The 25,111-nt window shown below is 45.0% G+C and overlaps 2 protein-coding genes across 2 annotated transcripts in view; both read left to right on the top strand.

The window, feature by feature from the left end:
• The first annotated feature begins 292 nt into the window (after nt 1–292).
• LOC149320407 (uncharacterized) lies at nt 293–15,880 on the top strand. Its single transcript, XM_089502084.1, has 4 exons — nt 293–320; nt 9,105–9,214; nt 11,084–11,204; nt 13,754–15,880. The coding sequence occupies exons 2-4, from the start codon at nt 9,179–9,181 to the stop codon at nt 14,641–14,643; spliced, it is 1,047 nt and encodes a 348-aa protein (XP_089358210.1). The 5' UTR covers nt 293–320; nt 9,105–9,178; the 3' UTR covers nt 14,644–15,880.
• Nucleotides 15,881–20,927: 5,047 nt separating this feature from the next.
• The window catches only part of LOC149320404 (uncharacterized), a 59,233-nt gene continuing 55,049 nt past the window's right edge, over nt 20,928–25,111 (top strand). The window contains exons 1-4 of the mRNA XM_089500369.1: nt 20,928–21,801; nt 21,991–22,117; nt 24,454–24,524; nt 24,822–24,948. Of these exons, the coding sequence (XP_089356495.1) occupies nt 21,382–21,801; nt 21,991–22,117; nt 24,454–24,524; nt 24,822–24,948 (745 nt within the window). The 5' untranslated portion in view covers nt 20,928–21,381. The remainder of the gene's footprint in view (nt 21,802–21,990; nt 22,118–24,453; nt 24,525–24,821; nt 24,949–25,111) is intronic.

The raw sequence follows: 25,111 nt of genomic DNA, 5'->3' as shown, positions 1-25,111 counted from the left end.
GTGGGTTTCTTCCATGGCTGAGCCTGTTACTCCCAGAGTCCTGTTATTCTTGTTATTCTTATTTCAGGGGAATGCCTTCTTTGATACATTCCCATGGGCCTCTCTCTCTGGTTCCCCCCTTCCCTTCCTAGCTATCTATCCTTCAGGACAGAGGTCCTCCAAGCAGCCACCATCGAGTCCTAGAGAGGCAGGCAGGAAGTGTTCATGGAACGGGGAGAGGAGAGAGAGAGAGATGCACCCTCTGACGCCATTTCCGGAGGAGGAAGTGCCATTTGAATTGCTTTGGGGAGGGGGAAGGAAGGCTTTTGGAAAGGAGGAGGGTAAGTGCTGGTGGACTGCAGGGACCCCATCTTGGCTTTCTGGGTGGAAAGAGGGATCCTCCTTTGGAGCCATGGCTGCTGGGAGGCCTCCTGGGGTCTGGGAGGGAGGCTTCTTCTTGGGGTAGAAGCAAGGAAAGCCTCCTTTCCAAGGCTCACACGGTGTGTGTGTATGGATAGGTAGATATACAAATAGACAGATGTGTATTTGTGAGTGTGTATAGATAGATAGCCTGATAAATAGATAGATAGATAGATCTGTGTGCCGCTTACCTTTCAAGGGTCACACACTCTGTGTGTGTGTGTGTATAGATAGTTAAATAAATAGATAGATGTGTTTATATGTGTGTGTGTGTGTATCCCACTTACCATCCAAGGGTCACACAATGTGTGTGTGTGTGTGTGTGTGTATAGATAGATTGATAGATGTATGCGCATGTGTGTATATATATCCCACTTACCTTCCAGGGGTTACACAGGGTGTGTGGATGGATGGATGGATAGATGTCTCTCTGTGTGTATATATATGCCACTTACCTACCAAGGGTCACACAGTGTGTGTCTGTATAGGTAGGTAGGTAGATAAATAGGTGTGTGTGTGTGTGTATATATATATATATATATCCCACTTACCTTCCAAGGCTCACACAGTGTGTGTGTGTGTGTGTATAGATAGGTAGGTAGATAGATAGATAGATAGATAGATAGATAGATAGATGTGTCTGTATCCCACTTACCTTCCAAGGGTCACACAGTGTGTGTGTGTGTGTGTGTGTATATCCCATTTACCATCCAACGGTCACACAATGTGTGTGTGTGTGTATAGATAGGTAGATAGACAGATGTGTATGTATGTGTGTGTGTGTATTGTAGAATGTACACCATTGACAGTTTCATTTTTATCGATTTTATTGTTTGTATGTACAGCGCTGTGTAAATCTCCAGCTCTATACGGCGCTTGATCCATAGGGAGAGGTGGGAAATAGAAATAACATTTATTATTATTATTATTATTATTATTATTATATAAATAAAGCATTATGATAATAGTGCTTTTTAGCTGCCGCATCGTACTGTTGACTCATGATCAATTTGTGGTCTACTTGGACTCCCAGATCCCTTTCACATGTAGTTTGATTCAGCCAGGTGTCCCCCATCCTATATCTCTGCATTTCATTTTTCCGCCTTCTGAGGAAAGACTTGGGGAGCTGGGGATGTTTAGCCTGGAGAAGAGAAGGTTAAGAGGTGATATGATAGCCCTGTTTGAATGTTTTAAGGGATGTCCTATTGAGGAGGGAGCGAACTTGTTTTCTGCTACAGGAAAAGAGTTTCCACCTCAACATTAGGAAGAACCTCTTGACTGTAAGGGCTGTTTGACAGTGGAACACACTCCCTCGGAGTGTAGTGGAATCTCCCTCCTTGAAGGTCTTTAAGCAGAGGCTGGATGGCCATCTCTTGGGCATGCTTTGATTGAGAGTTCCTGCATGGCAGGGAGGTTGGACTGGAGGGCCCTTGCGGTCTCTTCCAACTCTACGATTCTATGATTCTAAGACATTTCACCTTCTCTGACTGAGAGCTCTGGTGCCACACTAAACTACAATTCCTAGGATTCCCTTGCACTGAGACAGGACAATTAAAGCAGTCTCAAACTGGATTATTTCTGCAGTACATTTTGGACCTGAGATCATCCATAGAGACCCTTCTCAGTCCCACCACCATCTCAAGCACCGAGGTAGGGATATAAGAGAGGGCCATGGCCAAGGTTCCCTGGGAGCCCAGAATGGTCCCCTCTTTGTCGTCCTTCCATCAAAAGGTTAAGACATTTTAATTCAGACTTTTAAAACAGAAAGTTTTCAAAGACCGGGCTGGGGGTGCTGTACTGTTTTATATGGTTCTGTTCTTAAGCACTTTTATCTTTTTAAACTTCATTTTATTAAATCATCTGATTTAATATTGTAATAATTTAATTTCCCAGCAGACAGGGTCCTAACCTCCTGTATTCTGGGTTTAGCTCCTCCTATTTGGTCCTGTAGGCAGGGACAATAAACAAAAGACCGGCCCCTATATAGGGAGGAGCTATGCTCCCTGAGCCCCAGTCTTGTTCCTGCCTATGCTCCTGGCAGGATGTGTCTCTTCGAGCCAGCAAGGTTTTTCCTTTCTCCGAAAGCGGTTTGAGAGTTTCTTGGCCTTCTCTTCTTCTCCTCTCTCCTGCCTTTCCCCCCTTCCTTGGTGGTGGCTATGGCAGAGGACCCTGAGAGCATGGGTGAAGGGCCATCCTTAACCCAGGCTTCCCTAGCTCAGGGTCTGCCAGCTCAACAGAGGGAGCTGGCTTCAGAGGGAGACCCATTGGGATGTGTTTGCTGTTGCTCTGCAGCTTCTTCACTACAGCCTTGGAAGCATGAAGAAGACTTAAAATGGCAAGGGCTCCCAGGATTGGAGAAAGGTCTTGGCTTTGCCAATGACTCTCCCTCTGCTCCAAAGCTGTCCCCTTTCATGGTGGGAGCACTGGAGATTTCTGCAAGCAGCATTGCAGCACATGGGAGCCGTGGGAAGAGATGGTGAGGGGTATCCCCTCCATGTCTCTGTTTCTCCACATCACCTCTGCCCAGCCTGTTTAAGGCCAGGGATCAGTGAGGAAACTGGCCAGAAGTCTTGGAAACTTCCCTCCTCAGCATCTCTGCCCAGCCAGAGTTCAGAGGACAGGCCAGCCAAAAGCCATGGCAAAGGATTTCTCTGCATCACCTCTGTCCAGCCTGAAACAGGGCCAAGGTCAGAGAGGCAAGGCAGCCAGAAGACACAGGAGAAGGGTGAGTACCAGGGGCCCTCTCTCTCTAGCCACCAAAGAAGCTTTGCCAGACCTAATGCCCTCGCTCAGGGCAGGCATTGCCATGAGGCCTCTGCCATGGCCATTGCAGGCACTATGCCTAGCATAAGGTTTGGGACTCTGCCAGGAGGGCAGATGGGGGCATAAACTCTTGGTCTCCCCCTTCCTTCCCATCTCTGGCCACAGTCGCACCCAGGACCCCAAAAGGTGTGGGGGATCCTTTTGCAGACTGGGAAACACATGGTGGTGTTCCCAGGGCTCCTGCACTTTCATTTTGAATTTTTTTAATGAGACGGTCTATAAGGAGGCAGAGGACTCCTCCTCTATGTTGTACAGCCGCATGGCTGTAAAGAAAGCTGGACTTGGCCCAGCAGGAGCTGAAGCTTCCAACTCTAAAATGGTCTTTTTTGGCTGCCATAGAGCATCCCACAAAAAAAAGCACAAAATGGCTTCATGTCCTCCCCAGAGAGAGCATGGCCTCTGCCACCCACTTCTAAACAGAGGCTGGAGGGCCATCTATCATTTATGCTTTGATTGAGAGTTCCTGTATGACAGAATGGGGTTGGACTGGATGGCCCTTGGGGTCTCTTCCAACCCAAGGATTCTTTAAGAGAGCACATGGATACAAATCCTCCTGTGTTCCCTCCCCAAAAATTACAACAACAAAAGGGGTTAAACCACTTGTGGATATCATGGGTGGAGAGTTCCCTTCACCCCCAATTGTGTTTGGCTGCCCCAAACTATGGCACTCTTGAGAGAAAAGCTTAAGTGCTTGACCTCTCCTTTCCATCAGAGATTATCCTTTCTCAGGTCAGAGACATGTAATCAGTCCCCCCCCCCCCTTGCTTCAATTCCCATTCAGACATCCTACATTGCCCTGAGCAATCTGCCACAAAGATCACAATTGCCTCTTACCTTGTCTAGATAGTTACATTTTAAATAAGAAAGCCTGCTGATGGGCTTCCTATTCAACTGCTCCCTGGCTTGGAAGGCCTATTGTAACAAGGTCTATCTTGCATAGGATGAATTGGGCTCAAGGCCATGAAGGTTCATGCTGCTAATCTCCTTTCTTTAGTGGTCTCAGGGTGCTACAAGATTCCTTTGCATACTTTTGGGCATGCTTTGATTGTGATTTCCTGCATGGCAGGGGGTTGGACTTGTTGGCCCTTGTGGTTTCATCCAACTCCATGATTCTATGATTTTATTGTTATAAGGTTAGCTGCTGTGTGGGTGAGTGTCTTATCCCTGATTGGGTTTTCATGGCATGGTCTGCTCCAAACAACACCATTGTCCACTGCCTTCTGAGGCTGGGAAAACGGACTTCCTAGTACCTATGCCTTGTTTTTCTGCTAGCACAAATGCTCAGATTTAATATACCGTACAGCTCCATATAGAGACTTACACCAGCCACCTATATGCCAACAGCTTGTATGTGTGTGTGTGTATTCCAAAAAACAAAAATACAACACACCAAACTGATTTTACTATTTTATATAGGAGACTCCATTTTACTATGCCATTATATTTTATGTGACTTGAGCTTCCATGGATTTCGTATCCATGCAAAGTCCTGAATCCAACTCCAGATACTATTTAAAATTTAGGTTTGTTTTCCTTTGACAGATCCTTTTTGTGGAGAAGATTCTCCCCTCGAAATTCGATACCAGAGGGCTATCCTTGCCAAGCCTTCTGTTCCCATTTCATTACTCCTTAATCAGCAGTTCATTCAGCCGGGAGACCCCTCAGCCTTCATACAGGTTGATGATAGTCTGCTACATGGAGTTGGGGTGATTTTTGAAGCCTCTAGACAAGTTCATCCTCAGATGAAATCAGATTTAATTCTGACCACAGGCCCTGTTAACACAGAGTGCATCCACGTTTCTGCATGGACTCACCAATGTCTGCGAGGTAAAGGTTAATTCAGTGTCTCCCTTGCCTAACCATGGAATTAGTCTTATTTTACACAGGTACACAGATGTTCCAGTAAAGAACTGCACATTGTTTTGAAATATTAGTTGGAGGTCAGACATTAACATTCCTCTTTCTGAGCGGTAAGTCTTAATTGCTACAAGTGAAATCACCTTAATATCACCTTCATTGCTATAACCAGTTGACAAGGTGATCAGTGATAGGCTGGATGCTGCCATAGGTCCAGATTAGATCAGGTTCTATTCTGATTGATCACATAATCCACCTTTTAGACAAGTTCTCACCGACTGCTTCAGGTTTTCAGTGGCTGACCTGCTTTAGTCCATACAAGATGGCATTAAAAAGGGTGTTAGACCCAACATGGTTAGAAGGCAGGTGTCTGCCATCACGTCGGTTCTGCTCCATAAGAGAGCAGCTAGAATGGCGGCCATCCTCACATTAAGAGGCTGTTGAGGGGAGTTTCCAACAGGGCCCAGCCCACCAGACATCGTTTTCCCACTTGGGACATGAACACAGTCTTAAAGGCTTTGATGATTGGGCCGATCCAGTCCCTTCGGGAGGCCTTCCTCAAACACCTCTCCCTCGAGGTCATCTTACTCATAGCCATTCCCTCTGCCAGTTGGGTATCAGAGCTGGGGGCCCTGTCGGTACGTAAAGACTTGTGTATTTTTAGACCAGACTCAGCGTGCCTTTGTCCAGACCCTTCCTTCATGCCTAGGGTCAACTCAGCCTTTAAGGTGTCACAGGACATTCTCCTGCCTTCATTCTGCTCCAATCCTAAGAAGGAATTAGAAAAGACCTGGCACACATTGGATGTGCGCAGAGCCCTCAAAATCTACATCAAGAGGACTTCAACCTTAAGGTCATCTGAGATGTTGTTCATTTCCTTTCGCCCGGGCTGTTGGGGTTCAAGGTATCAGTCTCGACTCTTGAGTTGGTGGATCAGGTCTTGTATTCAAGAGAGCTACCGAACTCTTGATCTCACTCCCCCCGAGGGGTGATGGCGCACTCAACCAGGAGTGCATCTACCTCTGCGGCCCTGGCCACTAGCGCCTCCCTGTCAGACATTTGCAGGGCGGCCACATGGAATTCGCCTTCGACCTTCATAAGACATTACAAACTGGACGTGTCTCAGTCCACTGAGGCGTCATTTGCAAGGAGGGTCCTCCAACAAATTGTGTCGGGGGCCACAGTCTCCTAGGAGCACCTCCCTCCCAGTTTGAGAGGGCTTTTGTAAATCCCAGAATACAGGAGGTTAGGACCCTGTCTGCTGGGAAAACGAACGTTGGTACTTACCCGTGATACGTTCATTTCCAGCAGACAAGGGTCCTATCATCCTGCCCACCCGGGTACTGCCTGCGGCCTCCGACCCTGCTTGCCTGTTGGTGGACCTGCCTTGTTCTTCTTGTTGCTGGATTGGTTTTCTGAGTTCTTGATTGTTCTTCGACTAGTTTTTTCTAAGGTGTTCTAGTTAACCCTTAGCTGATGTTACTAAAGTTCAGTTCCTTGATTTACCTTACTAGTCGCTTGGCTTGTTATTGACTGAGGCCCAGGGGGCTAGCTCCTCCCTATATAGGGGCCGGTCTTTTGTTTATTGTCCCTGCCTACAGGAGCGAATAGGAAGAGCTAAACCCAGAATACAGGATGCTAGAACCCTCGTCTGCTGGAAATGAATGTATCACAGGTAAGTACCAACGTTCGTTTCTATTTTAATGCTTTTGCATGCTTTTAATTGTATTACTCTTTTAAATTACAAGTCGCTTTGAGTCCCAGCTTTTGGGGGAAAGCAGGATATAAATAAATATAGGAAGAATCACAGATTTGGAAGAGACCCTCAATGGTCATCTGGTCCATCCACCTGCCATACAGGAACATACAGTCAAAATACTCTTGACAGATGACCTCCGATCCAACCTCTATTTAAAGACCTCCAAAGAAGGAGACTCCACTAATCTCCCAAGAAGTGTGTTCCACAGTTGAACAGCTCTTACTGTCAGGAAGTTCCTCCTAATGTTGAGTTGGAATCTCTTTTCCTGTAATGTTTTTATTTAATTTTATTTCTTTTGAGAGTCATAAAAAACATGTAGTACACATTCATCTCCCTGACAATAATCTACAAAGACAACATATACAACATATAAAACCAAAGAATACATACATTGTGAAGTCAGAGGCTTTCATGGCTGGCGTCCATAGTTTTTTGTGGGTTTTTCGGGCTATGTGGCCATGTTCTAGAAGACATAAATTTACTAAACTTAAAGAATATTAACTGGCAATCAATTGTTACTTCGTCATGCACAGTCTTCTTGGTATTAAACTCTGGTTCTTCAAGGTTTCCATAGTATCTCATCTTGTAGCTGATCTTTATATTTATGCAGTTTTCTAATTCTAGTTTCCTAGTTCAATCACACTATACAGTAGGACCTCGGGTTACGAAATTAATTCGTTCCGCGGCGCCGTTCGTAACCCGATACATTTCGCAACCCGAAAAGGCGCTGGAAAGCCGCTAGCCGCGCTTCACATTTGAATTTCGCGCCGAAAAAAAATTCGTAACCCGAAAAAATCTTCGTAACCCGGAACAGTTTTTTTAACTCTAACTTTTTCGTACCCCGGAAATTTCGTAACGCGGTCAATTCGTATCCCGGGGTACCACTGTATGTATTTTCATTCTAATACTAATTTCTAGCTGGACATCCTAAAACAATGTTTTTTAAGATACTCCATCTCATTATTGTCACAGTGGATCTAACATCAATACATTTCCCTGTTTTTGTTTTAGATGTTACACTACTAACTCCCAATCCTCTGCAAATTTCTCAATTTTCTGATTGTGTATAAGTCTCATCAATTTATTCATTTCCATAACATCTAGTAGCTTTGACAGACAGTCCTCTAATGAAGGCATTGTCACAGATTTCTGTATTGTTGCGTAGACCTGTCTTGTAGAATAAAATTCTATCATGTTTTAACCCCATAATTGATCTAAGATGTTCAGCAAAAAGGTTTCTGGTTTAAATTCTATATTTTCTTGTAGAATTACATTTATTGCATGGTGTATTTGGGGTGTCTCTCCCTTTCTGCCATCATCACCAACCTTCTTCTCTCCTGGCCTTTTTCTCCTGCGTCCTCCAGCTTTTCCTTCTAGAAATAGAATAAGAGGGTAAGTTTCTGTCCTTTCCCTGCATTAACATTTCTACCTAGGCTGAGTTTGTTGTTTATTTAACTCTTGGAGGACAAAGAGAGGCTGAAGGTAACAATTTGTCCCCCCCCCCTCCATTCCTGCAAACCTTAAATCTTCATCCCTGGTAGGACCTGGAGATAGGATCACATGCAAAAACACTGTGGCTGGGTAAATAACAGCCAATGGGTTGGCGCCCAATTCCCTTCCAAGGGAGGTTGAGGGACAGTAATGGCTCTTGGAAAGGGTGTGTAGAAATATTTATTTTCTTTGCCTTTGGGTGATTCTCCTGTGGCCCTCCAGGTGTTGATGAATTGCAACTCCCACCAGCCTCTTGGACAGCATACCAAATAACCAACACGTATAGGGTTACAGGATTCCCATTCTGGCCTCAGAGCTAAATTTTGTGCACAATCCTGCTAGTGTGGGGATAGGATTAGGTTTGGGGGTTTTCCTAACAAAGGAAGGAATCCAACAGAAGAGCATTCTGTTCTTGTTCAGTGCTTTCAGATTGTCTTCCATCTTGGGCAATCCTACGAGTGAATGACCTCTAAGAGACCCTGTTGTTAATTGGTTCAAACAGTTCTTGCAAGGTTAGTATTTTGGCTTCCTTGAGTCATTCCATCAATACTGCATGCTTTCTCTTCCACTTTACTAACCATAACTGTCTTTTCTAGTGAATCATGTCATCTCATGATGTGTCTTAAGTATGACAGCTTCAATTTAGTTATTTTATCTTTTAGGGAAAGTTCTGGCTTGATTTGCTTTCAGACCCATTTAGTTGTCTTTTTGGTGGTTCAAAGAAGATGGCATAAATGTGGGCACATGTGAAACAGCTTTCTTTTACCTTTTGCAGGTGGCCAGAGGTCCGGGATAGGCCTGTTGGGTCTCCAAACAGGGAGAGGAGAATCTCCATTAGATTACTTCTCCATGGAAGAAACTGCTATAAAGAAGCTCTTGGGACAGGTTAGCCTTCACCACCCCCTCTTTTGAGATTGAACCATTGGGAGGGTTCTGCAACAGAGAGTCTCAAACAGTTGATACCAAGGGCATAAGGATTCCCTCCTCCCAAAGTGTAGTTCAATTTTTCCTCCCATGAACTGGATCTTAGGTTTGTCCATCTGGGATATGATGGGTGGCCAGATACCATCCTCTGTCCTGCAGTGGCTCAGTTGATCAGTGTTTCCTGCCATCTTATCTTTCCTTTCTCTCCCCCTGGTGAATCAGGGCTGGGGTGGTGGGACTAGACTTCAGGGACTCCTCAGGATTGTCCACAGGGCTCGGTCTATACAGTGGGTCCTTGTTATACGCAGGGGAGCCGTTCCGGACCCCCCCCCCGCGTATAACAAAATCCGCGTATGCTCAAGTCCCATTTGTCCCAATGGCGGCTGATAGGGATGGAAGGAGAATCTTGTGGTATTCTCTGCCTTAGGGGCCCAAATAATTAACTAATGTGTCCAAATAGCTGGAAATATTAGGAGTAAAAATGCAAAACATCAGCAGCATACTAGACTGGGCAAGGCAGCCCTGGAAACATTCCAGCTAGTATAGTAATCATATTGGGAGGATCTATGTGGAAAATCTCCTACGTGTTTGAATTGCCTTGGGAAGGAAGCCTTTTGGAAAGGAGGATGGTACGGTAAGTCCTGGGGGATTGCAGGGACCCCATATTGGCTTTCTGGGTGGAAAGAGGGCAGGAGAGGAAAAAGGATCCTCCTTTGGAGCCATGGCTGCTGGGGTCTGGGACGGAGTCTGCTTCTTGGGATGGAAGCAAGGAAAGCCTCCTTTCCAAGGTTCACACAGTGTCTGTGTGTGGATGGAGGGAGGGAGGGAGGGAGAGAGAGAGAGAGAGAGAGAGAGAGAGAGATGATAGATAGATGTGTGTGTGTGTGTGTATGTGTATCTCCCACTTACCTTCCAAGGGTCACACAGTGTGTGTGCGTATAGATAGGTAGATAGATAAATAGATGTGTGTGTTTGTGTGTGTGTATCCCACTTACCTTCCAAGGGTCACACAGTGTATGTGTGTGGATAGATGGATGGATGGATGGATGGATGGATGGATGGATAGATAGATAGATAGATAGATAGATAGATAGATAGGTGTGTGTGTGTGTGTGTGGATATCCCATTTACCTTCCAAGCGTTGCACAGTGTATGTGTGTGTGTAGGTAGGTAGATAGATAGATAGATGTGTGTGTGTGTATCCCACTTACCTTCCAAGAGTCACACAGTGTGTGTGTGTGTGTGGATAGATAGATGTGTGTGTGTATCCCATTTACCTTCCAAGGGTCACACTATGGATGGATGGACGGACGGACGGACAGATGTGTGTGTATGTGTGGATATCCCACTTACCTTCCATAGTGTGTGCGTATAGATAGATAGATGTGTGTGTGTGTGTGCGTGTGCATGTGTATATCGACAGTGGAACACACTCCCTCGGAGTGTAGTGGAGTCTCCTTCCTTGGAGGTCTTTAAACAGAGGCTAGATGGCCATCTGTCGGGGATGACTTGATTTGGATTTCCTGCATGGCAGGGGGTTGGACTAGATGGCTCTTGTGGTCTCTTCCAACTCTATTATTCTATGATTCTATGAAAATCTCCCAACACATGAAAGCTAGTTCATCAGGGAGCCAGGCTGTAAACTTTTTTTCTTCCTCATGTGCTGTTCTATTCTTCAAGATGCAGGGAGTTAAAGAAAAGAAATGGGAGAATATTTAAATGTATCTATCTATATTCTGAAGCGATCAAACCCTGTTGGGGAGGCACCATGTGTTTTCCTTCACATTGGATCAGTTTCTTTCTCTGGATGAGGACTATTTTCTCTTGCAGGTGACGTTTGAAGATGTGGCTGTGTATTTCACAAAGACGGAATGGAACCTGCTGGATGAGAACCAAAGATCTTTGTACTGGGATGTCATGATAGAAAACTACGAGAATGTGTCCTCGCTTGGTAAGGAATCTGAATCCATTGCCTTTTCTATGGAGGGTCTTCTCCTAGCGCTTTGATTCCATTTAATTGTTATAGCAGCATCCTGTGGAATTTTGGGATTTGTAGTTTAGTAAGGCACTAGACCTCAACAGTTGAGGATTTTCAAAACCCATTCCTAAATTGCCAGTCCTAAGATTTCATAGGGAGGGATCATGGCAGTTAATATATACACTTGACTATAAGTCAACTTCATGTATAAGTCGAGAGCAACTTTTGGAGCGAAAATTATGGATTTTGATATAACCCATAAATAAGTTGAGGGTAAAACTTGAGGGCCTGTAACAAAGGATGGAGCAGAGGAAAACAATGCCAAAGAACATACAAAATTCCACAAGGCATAACTGTTTGTGCTCACCCTAAAGGGTGGATGGATGAGGTTAGGGGGAACACAGTGCTTCTTTTAGGTGCTCTCAGGCTGGATTAAGCTCTTGCCTTTCACCAGGGATGATTCCATTTTTAATAAGAGTTAGTACAGTATTTTGGCCTGTGCATAAGTCGATCTGGTTTTGGGGGGTTAAATTTTTGACTAAAATTTGTACACTTATTTGTGAATATATACAGTAATGCTTTTTGCCCCCAAATGCCCTTCAACACATTTCTAAGCATTCAGGGGTAGCTGTGTTGGCCATTTAACAAGTACAAACAAAAATCCATCAATGATACCTTTACTGGCCAACCAAAATGCACAATATATTTATAGTTTTTTGTGGGAGTTTTTGGGCTATGTGGCCATGTTCTAGAAGAGTTTCTTCCTGATGTTTAACCAGCATCTATGGCTGGCATCTTCGGAGAATGCTTGCCTGGAAAGGAGTGGGTATACATACACACACACACACACACACACACACACACACACAATGTGTGAACCTAGGAAGGCAGGAGTGATTTGCATGTGTAATGTTATGTTGCTAATGGCAGTCCCCAGGGTGGGAGGGTCTGCAAAAGAGGACTAGTTTCTGCATGATTAGTGCTCATTGTCTAATCCTCTTTTGCATACCCTCCAATAGGTATGCAATAGGGAGTTTTTCAAAGTCCAGGAAATTTAAAGTCCTTCTAGGCTTCCAATTTCCTCTTGAGAAAAACACCTCCCCTGGCCCTTAAATGGCTCAAAGAGGGCCCAACAGTGCTGTCTCCACTTTCCCTAAGGGATGTTGGAGGATATTTAGAAGCAAAGCATTTCCTTTTTTCTCCAGTGGTACAATGGGAAGATGCCATGTGGGTTCCCATGGCCTGTTACAGACTGCCAAAATAAAGCTGCTTCGGGTCTCTTTGGAGGTATGCTATTTAAATGATGCATGCGTCCTAAGAGTCTGGAGGTTGCGCCAAAGCCACACTCCATTCCTAAGCACTGGAGTGCAGCTTTGGTGCAGCTTCCGAATTCTTAGGATGCATGCATCATTTAAACAGCATACCTCCAAAGAGAACCGAAGCAGCTTTATTTTGGCAGTCTGTACCAGGCCCTTGGGAACCCAGTATTTCTCCCAGTCCTCAAAAGTTGCCCATCCCTGTCTTAAGAGATTTCTGAAACGTTACCCTCACTAAAAAAAATGTCCCAGTAGCGCGTTACAGATGGGCGCAAGAAGTGCTGTCATTGTGCCGCGATTACGCGCGAGGGGCGGCGCTTCCGGACACGCCTTGCCCCTCGCGCGTAATCGATACGTCAAAATGGTTGCACCCTATACAGATGGGCACCGCCATTTTGACGTAGCGGACGCTCTGCGTCCGCACGTCCCAACCCAGAAGAGACGTCGCGAGGAGCGCGATTTCCGCGTTCCTTTTTTGCAGCGCGGAGGAGTCACGTGGTTTGGCTGCTGCGGCTCCTCCACACTGCAACCAGCAGCGGCCCAAGACCACCCCTTTTGGGCGGTCTGTAATGGGCCAATCTCAGCTCAGCCATGAACCTCTAGTGTAACATCCTCAGTCCATCCATCCCCCTTGATCAGCCTTTTCTATTTATATATTTATTATCTTGTCTTTCTCCCTAAATGGAACTTAAAGTGGCTTACAATAAAATTTCTTATTCTTGCTTCTGTCACAGATATTTTATAACAGCAACGGTAATATCTATTTTTTTACCCACCTCTCCCCATGGATTGAGGCAGGGAACAACAACAGACCAACAAATATGTATCATTTAAGAACACAGCATCAGTTAAAACATACAGCATCTCACTTTTGGCATCTCTTCCCTACCACTCTCACTTTCACCCAACCCCTCCCCCCAACTCACACAGACAGAGTGGTTCACATATTGAGAGATAACCAATGATCTGACAAATTTTAATGCCTGGTTTAAGTGAACTGTTGTGAATCAGCTCAGGTACTTGTTTTTAGACCTATCAGAAGGTTTCATTTAGCAATACCTATGAAGAGGGTAAAGGAGGCACAGAAGCTCCTCTTTCTCTGATGTATCTTTTCCTTCTTGTGCTGGATTAACTCTATTGCTGCTCCTAGAGATCCGTCCCCTCTGAACGCTGAGATTCAGTCTTGTCTGTCCTTCTTCTTTACAGGAGAGCTTGTTAATCACACAGGGGAGAAACCACACAAATGCCAGCAGTGTGGAAAGTGTTTTGCTCAAAGGTCATACCTGAGGAAGCACTTGAGAGTCCACACAGGAGAGAAACCATACAAATGCCAGAAGTGTGGAAAATGTTTTGCTCAGAGGCCACACCTTGTATCTCATAAGAGAGTCCACACAGGAGAGAAACCATACATATGCCAGCAGTGTGGGAAATGTTTTGCTCACAGGTCAACCTTTGTGATTCATGAGAAAAGCCATACAGACAATAAATCATACAAATGCGAACAGTGTGGAAAATGTTTTGCTCAGACATCAAGCCTTAGGAGACACTTGAGAGTCCACACCGGAGAGAAACCTCATGAATGCCAGCAATGTGGAAAGTCTTTTCTTCACAAGTCACAGCTTGAGAAACACCAGAGAGTCCACACAGGAGAGAAACCTTATGAATGCCAGCAGTGTGGAAAGTGTTTTGCTCAAAGACCACACCTGGGGCAGCACTTGAGAGTCCATACAGGAGAGAAACCACACAAATGCCAGCAGTGTGGGAAATGTTTTGCTGATAAGTCACACCTTGTCAAGCATCAGAGAGTCCATACAGGAGAGAAACCATACAAATGCCAGCAGTGTGGAAAATGTTTTACTCAGAAGTCACAGGTTAAGATACACCAGAGAGTCCACACAGGAGAGAAACCTTATGAATGCCAGCAGTGTGGAAAGTGGTTTACTCGCAAGTCAGTGATTGTGACTCATCAGAGAGTCCACACTGGAGAGAGACCATACAAATGCCAGGAGTGTGGGAAATGTTTTGTTCGCAAGTCAGTCCTTGTGAATCATCAAAGAGTCCACACAGGCGACGTACCATACACATGCCAGAAGTGAGAAAAATGTTTTGCTTGGAGCCCCTCATCCAGAGTACACACAGGAGAGAAACTCCATTGATCAGAATGGAGACTGCAATTACGAAATCAGAAGAATAAGAATAGGAAGGGCAGCTAGAACTAGACAACATCCTAAAGGGTACAACTGAATATTAAAGTTAGAATTTTCCAGTCCGTTGTATTTCCCATCACCATGTATGGACTGCAAGAGCTGGACAGTGAAGAAAGCAGACAGAAAATTAATTTATTTGAGATGTGGTGCTTGAGAAGAGTGCTGGCGATACCATGGACAGCCAAAACGATAAATAGTTGGGTCCTAGAACAAATCAAGCCATAAATCTCCCTGGAAGCGAAGGTGATTAAATTGAGGCTGTCATACTTTGGCCACATCATGAGAAGGCATGACTCATTAGAAAAGACAATGATGCTAGGAAAGGTAGAGGGCAGTAGAAAGAGAAGACGCAATCAGCGAGGCTACAGTACTGAGACTACAGTACCTGAGCAGAGAGGTAGAGGATAAGAGGAGCTTGGAGACATTCATAGGCTCGCCATGAGTTTGAACAACAACAATAATACATGCTAAGTGGCAGTGATATCGCAGGCCATCACAGCTAAATTGCAAAATCTATGGAGATTATATTTTTGTTGTTAATATTATATTGAATAAGATGCCTGGCACTCATATAAAATTATATAAAAAATACTCATATAAAACCAAATTCTGCAGTTGTGTTTTCTTATATATGTTATATAGTATGTTTGCTTCTGTGCTTAGAAGGTTGGGATGGAAGCTGCATGTGGAAGGAATTTTTCTGCTGGGAGTTTGTAGCTACTAGTGAGAAAAGGTTGGGGGGGGGGAAGAACTGGCAAAATTAAAAGTGACTTTAATATTATGGGAATGGGAGAAATTAGCCTTAGTCTGCCAAAATTATGGGGAGGAGTAATAGGCATTTTATATTGTATGTCGGTTATCATGTTCTGTCCATGTTGTTTTTCTGGTAACATCTCTGCAACTTTTGAAATAAAGCATTGCTGTTTAACTTACAGAAGAGTGATTTAAATTGAGGAATGTATGTAAAATAGGTTAACTACAGTGAGTTACGAAGTTACTTTATAGATTGAAAATCAAACGATAAATTATTTTTGTGTCTGTATGTGTTTGTTTGTATAGATATATATACATATATTATGTTCATTGGTTTTTAATTGTATGTCTTACAATGTTGATAAACCAAATAAAAGAAGAGTGATTTACTGGGTTGGGGAGTTTACACATTTTTTGTGGTCAGTGTCCCAGTTAAGGAGAGGATCAAAATTCAAAATGACCTGAATCGATTATAAAGCTGGGCCAAAACTAACAAAATAAATTTCAACAGGGAGAAATGTAAGATACTGCTCTTAAAAATTAAATGCACAGATGTAGGATGGGGCATTCTGGTCCCCTGAGAAGCAGCCCTGAAGTCCTTGCTGACAACTTTCTGAAGCAAAACTATTTTCCCTGTATGCACACACATAGGAGAATTAAACTTACAGTATTATTTAGCAATTAACAAACTTAAAAGAGCTTTACAACAAAATTGTCTCTCTATTTTAAGACAGTGTCTAAATGCAGTCAACATCATCTTGTGCTCCCAGTAATTCATGTCTTTTGTATAAAGATATTATTTACAGATACTGATGCTGGATTCTTCTGAGGGAAAGCAGCCCTCTGAGCATGCGTGAAGTGCTCTGAAGGGGAAAGAGTATGGGCAACTGAGACGCCCTCTGGTGGGGCATCCAGGGAAGGATTTCATAAAATATTCCAGTCACACCCAGCTCTGAATAATGACTTAATAATGTGTGGTTTACACATTTAAAAGGCCAGAAAAAAGGGGGAAGTTGGAACCTGGAGGAGACAGGAGAAAGAGCCCACACACGGGGTGGTTAGACGGGGAGGGTTTTTTGGAGGGAGGGCTTGGTGGAAAAAATAGTGTGTACCCCCTTCTTCCTATGTTGTTTTTTTTTTTGGGGGGGGGTTGCTATGATGCACGTAAATTGAATGCACACACCTCAGCCTAAGTACAGAATTTTGAGACACGTGGCTGTTCTTGATCCCTTTATCTTTGCAACAACCCAGTGAGGTAGGCACAAGGAAGGGACCAGCTGGCTCAAGATCACTACAATATTTTATTTAAGGCCATCTCTTTCTCAGAGGTCTGCATCTTATTACTGCTGAAGCATTCATAAGTTCCAGGGCTTTGATGGGCATCCCATCTGCACAGCTCTCCATAATGGCTAAGAACAAAGGGGAGTAGCAGCGGCAAGGACATAGCCAAGGCCTGCGATCATGTACCCTGTTCTGCAAGTGTATTCCCCTGTGAAGTTGAAGACTTTCATGGCCGGCATTCATAGTTTTTTGTGGGTTTTTCGGGCTATGTGGCCATGTTTGAGAAGTTTATTCCTGACTAAACTCTTCTCAAACATGGCCACATAGACCGAACCCCCCCCCCCCCACACACACACACACGTACTTTGCAAGCATTCATTGCATGGTACAAGAGATGGGGGGAACTGGCCAATCAGCAGCAGTGTTAAAAAATGGCACCATTCTGGAAAACATGCCCCGAGGGGAGAAGAAAGATGGTGTGACCCTCACACCTGCAACGTTCAGGCACAAATGCACTGTTGAAGCACAAAGGACCTTTCCCCCATGAGTTCTGCCTGATTCTGAAGGCCTGGAAACCTATCCCTCCCCATTGGAGGTTCTGAGACAAGATTGAGAGAGGTCACACCTGTCTGCCTAGATTGGAAAACTTTTAGATGTCAGTGAAAACTGTTACTGTGATTGTAGAATATCTGTGATTCAAAACGGTGATTTCTGTGATCTGTACACTATTAACTGCTACTGATCCAGAATCACAGAATTGTTCGCAGTAGCTACTCCTGCGACTGGTAGGTGGAAGGACTGAGTCTCGGACCTACAAAGGATCAAAACAGTGATTTTCTGTTGTTTCGGTGATTCCTGTGACCCTGCCACTACTGATACTGACTCATAGCAATTTCGCATTAGTTGAACACATTATTATTATCAGCCTAACTACTATTAACCAGATTGGATAATTATTTTACATTTGTATTTTTATAGTATATTATTTATTATTCATTTTTATATTTAAGTTCGTACATTTAAATGTCATAAACAACCATGATAGTTTTACTCAACATTGATACACAACTATGTTGATTTAAATAAAACTTTTATTTTTATCACGTCCTCGTTTTTCCTTGCATGGCCTCCACTTGGAGCAGGACCAGGAACCATAAATTGATATTTATATTGCTTTTAGCTTTTATTTTTATCATGCCCTCCAAGAAGCAGGGATTTACATTTATATTGTTTTTAGCTATTATTTAATCATGTTCTACATTTTTCCTGGCATGTCCTCCACTTTAAGCATGACCAAGAAGCATGTATTCATATCTATATGAGTGTTTTTAGCTTTTATTTATTTTTGTTTATAATCATCAGTAAATACATATTGCACCACCCAGTCAGTGGTTGCAGAATCATAGAATCATAGAGTTGGATGAGACCACAAGGGCCATCCAGTCCAACCCCATTCTGCCATGCAGGAACTCTCAATCAAAGCATCCCCAACAGATGGCCATCTAGCCTCTCTGCTTAAAGACCTCCAAGGAAGGAGACTCCACTACATTCTGAGGAAGGAGTGTGTTCCACTGTCAAACAGCCCTTACTGTCAGGAAGTTCCTCCTAATGTTGAGATGGAATCTCTTTTCCTGCAGTTTGCATCCATTGTTCCGGGTCCTAATCTCTGGATCAGCAGAAAACAAGCTTGCTTCCTCCTCAATATCACATCCCTTCCAATATTTAAACAGGGCTAGCATATCACCTCTTAACCTTCTCTTCTCCAGGCTAAACATCCCCAGCTCCCTAAGGCATTCCTCATAGGACATGGTTTCCAGACCCTTCACCATTTTAGTCGCCCTCTTTGGACACAAGGCTCCAGTTTCTCAACATCCTTTTTGAATTGTGGTGCCCAGAACTGGACACAATATTCGTCCACAGCACAGCGCTACTTGTGTGAGTTTGTTCTTTCTGTGATTCCTGTGATCCTAGCACTTGTTCTGACTCTGAGTCATGCAGTTACATTTAGTTGTTTCAGTCATTACTGTGATTCACAGTTCTAGTGGGTAAAAGAACAGAATGAATCTACACCTGAAAAAGATGTTAAATATAGAGTTCAGTACGAACCCAGAACTATATTTGTGAAATGTAACTTCAGTATTAGGCGAAGAAGGAGAAAGAAAGCACTGGAGAATAGGACTATATTTAATAAGAGCAGCTAGAATGCTAGTGGCAAAAAACTGGAAATTCACATATACACCATCTATAGAAGAATGGAAAAATGAAGTATTTGAAAGGAAGGAATTAGACAGTTTAACTGCAAGATTAAAGGAAAAGGACAAGGAGAGAGAGAGAGCGCGCAGAGGGTTCAGATTCCTAGAGAGTCTTCTAATGGGGAGAAAGAGGAGCTCTGATTCCTAGAGAGTCCTCCAAGAGTAGAGGCTCAGATTCCTAGAGCGTCCTCCAAGAGGAGAGAGAGAGAAGAGGCTCAGATTCCTAGAGAGTCCTCCAAGAGGAGAGAGAGAAGAGGCTCAGATTCCTAGAGAGTCCTCCAAGAAGAGAGAGAGAAGAGGCTCAGATTCCTAAAGAGTCTTGTAATGGGGAGAAAGAGGAGCAGTGTGATTCCTAGAGAGTCCTCCAAGGGGAGAGAGAGCAGAGGCTCAGATTCCTAGAGAGTCCTCCAAGGGGAGAGAGAGCAGAGGCTCAGATTCCTAGAGAGTCCTCCAAGGGGAGAGAGAGCAGAGGCTCAGATTCCTAGAGAGTCCTCCGAGGGGGAGAGAGAGCAGAGGCTCAGATTCCTAGAGAGTCCTTCAAGGGGAGAGAGAGCAGAGGCTCAGATTCCTAGAGAGTCCTCCAAGAGGGAGAAGGAGAAGAGCTCTGATTCCTAGAGAGTCCTCCAAGAGGGAGAAGGAGAGGAGCTCTGATTCCTAGAGAGCCCTCCAAGAGAGAGAAGGAGAAGAGCTCTGATTCCTAGAGAGTCCTCCAAGAGGGAGAAGGAGAAGAGCTCTGATTCCTAAAGAGTCCTCCAAGAGGGAGAAGGAGAGGAGCTCTGATTCCTAGAGAGCCCTCCAAGGGGGAGAGAGCCCTCCAAGGGGGAGAGAGCGTGAAGGGCGCAGATTCCAAGGGAGGCAGGAATGTGGTCAGAAAGGTCACATGGGAGGAGGGACGGAGAACCATAGAGTTGGAAGAAAGCCCAAGGGCCACCCAGTCCAGCCCCATTCTGCCATGGTCGCCCTCCTCTGCACATGCTCCAGTTTATCAACGTTATTTTCAGATGGTGGTGCCTTCTCCTCCCTGTGCGTGGAGTAGCCAGAGGAGGAGGAGGAGGAAAGTGATTGGGGGTTCATTGGGGGGAGGGGCGCCCTAATATGGGGCTTTGGGGGCGCCCTAAAATGGGGCGTCCTTGCTGATTTCCCGGCTGGGGAGAGGGTTCTTGCTGCCCCTTTGAGGAGGAGATGATAGCAATAGCAAGTACCGTGCGTCCTTTTTTTACGAGGGGGATCCGTTCTGGACCCCTCCCACGTAAAAAAAGCGCGTATGCTCAAGCCCCATTGAAAGTAACGGGGCTCATGCATGCGGTGCCACAGTGGCACATGTCCACCACAGGCGTGCACCCCATTAATCTAAATGGGACGCACTGCCCCGCATGCCCTGCACGCTCCCACATGGCTTTCAGCATATGCTGAAAGCCACGTATAGTGCGCCCATGTATGACGCGGGTGCACTGTACATTTCTATACTGCTTATCAGTGCAACTAAACACTTCCTAAGCGGTTTACAATGTGTAAGCTTTTTGTGGTTTTTTCAGGCTATGTGGCCATGTTCTAGCAGAGTTTCTTCCTGACGTTTCACCAGCATCTGTAGCTGGCATCTTCAGAGAATGCTTGCCTGGAAAGGACTTGGCAAACATTCTCTGAAGATGCCAGCCACAGATGCTGCTGAAACATCAGGAAGAAACTCTGCTAGAACATGGCCACATGGCCCGAAAAACCCACAAAAAACTATGGATGCCGGCCAGGAAAGCCTTCGACTTCACAAATGTGTAAGCTTATTGCTTATAAACTGGGTACTCATTTTAGTGCATGTGATTTTAAAGTTCTTTTCATTCTATCAATGTTTTTCACTCTAATGGTACTGGCTCTCTGATGAAAGAACCCAAATTGCCTTTCTTTCAGGCAAGAGACCTGTTCGCTATTGGAGGTCTGCACAGTTTTCTTGTTCTTGTGTGTGCCTTCAAGTCACCTATCAAGTTATGGTGACGCCATGAAAATTTCATATGGTTTTATTAGGCGACAAATTCTCAACTGGTTTTGCCAATTCCTTTCTCTGAAATAGACTTTACAATACCTGGTATTTGTTGGCAATCTCATATCCAAGTACTAACCAAAGCTGACCCTGCTTAACTTCCAAGATCAGACAGGATCTGGTGCCACGTGTACCAAGATAATAATTATCACAACAATGTACATTGATGGTGCTCTGTAAATATCTGATATTATCTATACTAACACAACAATGTATTGGCTTTACAGAGCATCATAGGGACATCTTTGCCCTGAGACAGACAGAGGAGGAATAATTTTGATCCTGCTTGTGCTTTCATTGATGTAATATATGATGGATGAACCAGACTCAGCTGGTCCTGAAGAAGGAAGAGGTCCTGATGGCCTCAATGCTGAGAACAGTGAAGGATTCTGTGAGAAGACAATCCAGGGGTCCTTGGGTGATGACCTGGCCAGCTCAGACACAAAGCGCCAGCATTTCAGGCAGTTCTCCTACAAAGAGAGTGAAGGACCCCGAGAGGTTTGCAGTCGACTCCATCATCTCTGCCATCAGTGGCTGAAGCCAGAGCAATACACCAAAAAAGAGATCCTGGACCTGGTGATTTTGGAACAGTTCCTGACCATCATACCCTTGGAGATGGAGAACTGGGTCAGGGAATGTGGAGCAGAGACCTGTTCCCAGGCAGTGGTCCTGGCAGAAGGTTTTCTCCTGAGTCGGGCAGAGGCAGAGAAGAAGCAGAAGGAACAGCAGGTGAGAGCATTTCTTCTTGGGGTCAAGGTGAAGAGGTTGTGGCTCTGGGCTGCCTTTTTTGAGTCTCTAATTTCAGAGGGCAAAGACTACCTGAAGAGGTCCTGCTGAAATGTGGTGCCCCAGATCTGAAATGTGGTGCCCCTCATCCTTCTCCATATTCCATGTCTTGAATCATGACTGCTGTTTCAGGTCGAGAATCTCTTGGTAGAAGTTAAGTCTGAATTCTCTGTGGCCAAGAAGGTTCCATTGGATCCCAGGCAGAGTCTCCAATGGAGGGCGATCAAGGAGGAGTGTGATGGAGGGGCTTCATTGCAAGGTAAGGATGTCTCTTTGTCATTGTTTTTGTGTGCTTTCTAGTCACTTCCATCTTATGGCAACTTAAGGTGACCCTATCACAGGATTTTCTTGGCAAGATTCATTTAGAGGAAGTTTCCCCCTGTCTTCTTCTGAGGCTGAGAGCATGTGGCTTGGCCAAGATTACCCAGGAAGTTTCCACATCAGAGCGGGGATTCGAACCACAGTCTCTAGAGTCATAGTCCAGCACTGAAATTACTACAGCATGCCAGCTCTAATTTCCTCAGTGGAACCTGTTGGACTTTTTGGTCTGATGTGGAACATCCATATACAGTAGGCTCTCCAAATCCGTGGACTTGCCATCCATAATTTACAGCATTCATGGACTGCAAGCCCATGGGGGAGGGGGGTGGTGGAAGAGGAAGAGGTGATGGCAACAGGGAAGCAGAAGAGGTAGACCCTCCTTTCCCTCCCAAAGTTTCAGGAGAAGGACAGCCCCCCCTCACCAAGCAAGAACCCCCTCCATGGGCCGAACTCCTGGATGTTGTTGCTTGGCCAGTGGCAGGTAGAGTCTGGAAGGTGGGTGGGAGGCGAGGTCGTGTGGACTTCGAGAGTCCCGGCTGGACTCAGAGACTTCCCTTAGGCCAGAGAGAAGAACCAGCCCAGCACCACCTGGGGGACATTGCAGCCAGACACCTGAAGCATACATAGCCTTCCTTTCCTCCTCTCCCAACTCCTCCTCCTTTTACAGTGGGCATAGCGAGGCCTGGAGGGGCAGGAAGCGGAGCAGCAGAGCCTCAGTGGGCCTAGAGCCGGAAGAGACCATGAGGTCATCCGTCCAAGCACCAAAGCACCCCTCCCCCTGAGAAGCGGCATTCCAGAGTGCTGCCCTTGGACCTTCCTTCCTCCTGGGTCTTCCAACTCCGAAAGACACCCAAGGCTTGCTGTTTCTGCCACCCTCATCAGGCCTGGATGAGCCTCACAGACTGCCCCATTGGTCATGTGCCGCAGGGAAGAGCGAGCCAATGGACAGAAGCAAGTTCCCCCTGCAGACAGAAGGCTAGAAGACCTGGGGGGGAAGGAAGGTCCAAGGGCGACACTCTGAAGTGCCACTTCCCCAGGAAGGGGGCTCTGGGGCCTGGTTGGATGGTCTCATGGTCTCTTCTGGCTCTGGCCTCACTGAGGTTCTGCCACTCCACTTCCTGCCCCTTCAGGCCTCACCATGCCTGCCAGGCAACAGGAGGACAAGTAGCTGGAGGAGAAGAGGAAGGCTATGCAGGCTTTGGGAGGCCAAGTGCCATTGCCCCCAATGGCTGCGCCACCCTTGAAGTCAATGGGACTTCAGAAATCATGGATTTTGGCATCCGCGGGGAATACCATGTGGATACCAAGTGCTGACTGTACAGCTCACGATTGTGGAAGTGGAGTTGTGCATGCAGGGTCACTTGGCTTCCAGGTGCACCTGTAGTTGTGCATTTTCCTGGGCTGGAAGTGTTCTTGTGTTCTAAGACTTCCAAGAGAATACAGGTGCACGTGAGCAAACAAAACACCATGTGTTCCAGGGCATTTTTTCTTTAACAGAAAATTTGGTACGAGAGGCACAGATCACATGGGAAGACTAGGGATGGGTTCCTGAGACACAAAAAAAGATGAGCAAGCCAAAATGTTTCAGCACACTTTTTCTCCAGAACTAACTATATGCACATTAGAAGTAAGACCATTAAGTCAGGGAAGCCTTGCATAAATAAACAAAAATGTTTGGAACCTTCTAGAACCCATTTGAAGGCTTCTTCCAAAATGAATTCAGGAATTACATTTTTTCCCGCCAACCCCAACTTTTCTTATGATTTCTGTTTTGGTGGCCAAATTCATAATCTGTGGGTTTAGGTTTTGGGTTTTTTAAGTGTTAGCTGTTGAGGCAGGCTTCTCTGCTTTTCCATTTTCTTTCCCTTTAGCTTTTCCTGCATGCTCAGTGAATGTCTCTGGGGCAACCGCTGTTTTCCTTGTGTGTTGTGGGCAGGGTTTAGAAGGATCAGATAGAGCAGAATTGCACTGTTTCTCAGTCCAAGCATTAGTGTGTTCTTTAGTCCAGACACATTGCTGCAACCAGATGCTGAAAACTCTTTATGTTTTTTCCAGCCCTCTTTCACCATCCTTGCAATGCGTCTACTGCTAAAATGGTTTCAGTTGTACAGAGGATGAAGAGGAAATGAGGGCAGGGAGGGTATAATATGTCTAAAAAGCAGGATATTTGTATTTTGTTAACTGAGGCGTATCTGTACTTCCTAGTGAGTCTTTATGATTGTAACCTCTAACAGCGGATGTCACTGGCTTCCCCCACCTTTGTCTCTCCCACAGAGGCTGGAATGATCCCACCAAAAAGGACTCAGACACCTCTTCCTCTTTGCAGTGGACCAGAACCAGATCAGGTAAGAAGGATTCCTGGAATGAAAGGACTGGAGCAGTCTGGGTTTCATCTTTAACCAGATCACATTCCTCTCAGAACAAGGGGAGAATTTCATTTCAGTTTGGTTTGGATTTTTAAAAATTGTAAAAATTTATTAATTTATTGATTATTAATCTTTTAAAATTTGTTTTATAAACACACACACACTCCCTACACAGACAGTTTCTATTCTAGCTCTGTTTTCAAATAGGCTTTTTCCATTTTCCATTTTCAAATTGAATTTTCAAATTCAAACAAGAACATTTTCTTCTGTTTTTAGGGCCTGTTGACCTTTGAGGAGGTGGCCGTGTCTTTCTCCCCAGAGGAGTGGGCCCTACTGGACCCTGACCAGAGAGCCTTGCATAGGCAGATCATAGTGGAGATCCGTGAGATTATGGACTTTCTTGGTAAGGCTCTCTCTTTTTCTCAATGATTATGTCTTCTGTTTTAAATTTATTTATAATATTGGCATTGCCAGCTACAGTACTTTGAAGCAGGTCCTGATTCAGCCCAAATCTAAAAAGGGATGAGCCCTGTATATGCAGATCATGGAGGAAACGTGTGGGGTTA

This window comes from Sceloporus occidentalis, unplaced genomic scaffold (genome assembly GCF_023333645.1).
Source record: "Sceloporus occidentalis isolate IW3139 unplaced genomic scaffold, rSceOcc1.0.p SCAF_1, whole genome shotgun sequence".
Taxonomy (NCBI): Eukaryota; Metazoa; Chordata; class Lepidosauria; order Squamata; family Phrynosomatidae; genus Sceloporus; species Sceloporus occidentalis.
Note: the sequence above shows the minus strand (reverse complement) of the source record. Positions and strands in the feature narration are given on the sequence as shown.

Bases quoted from the DNA above. Each gene is read 5' to 3' on its own strand.
- LOC149320407 (XM_089502084.1), top strand. From the start codon at position 9,179: ATGGAAGAAACTGCTATAAAGAAGCTCTTGGGACAG. The intron at 9,215-11,083 runs GTTAGCCTTCAC...TTTCTCTTGCAG, and splicing joins TAAAGAAGCTCTTGGGACAG to GTGACGTTTGAAGATGTGGC. The intron at 11,205-13,753 runs GTAAGGAATCTG...TCTTCTTTACAG, and splicing joins CGAGAATGTGTCCTCGCTTG to GAGAGCTTGTTAATCACACA.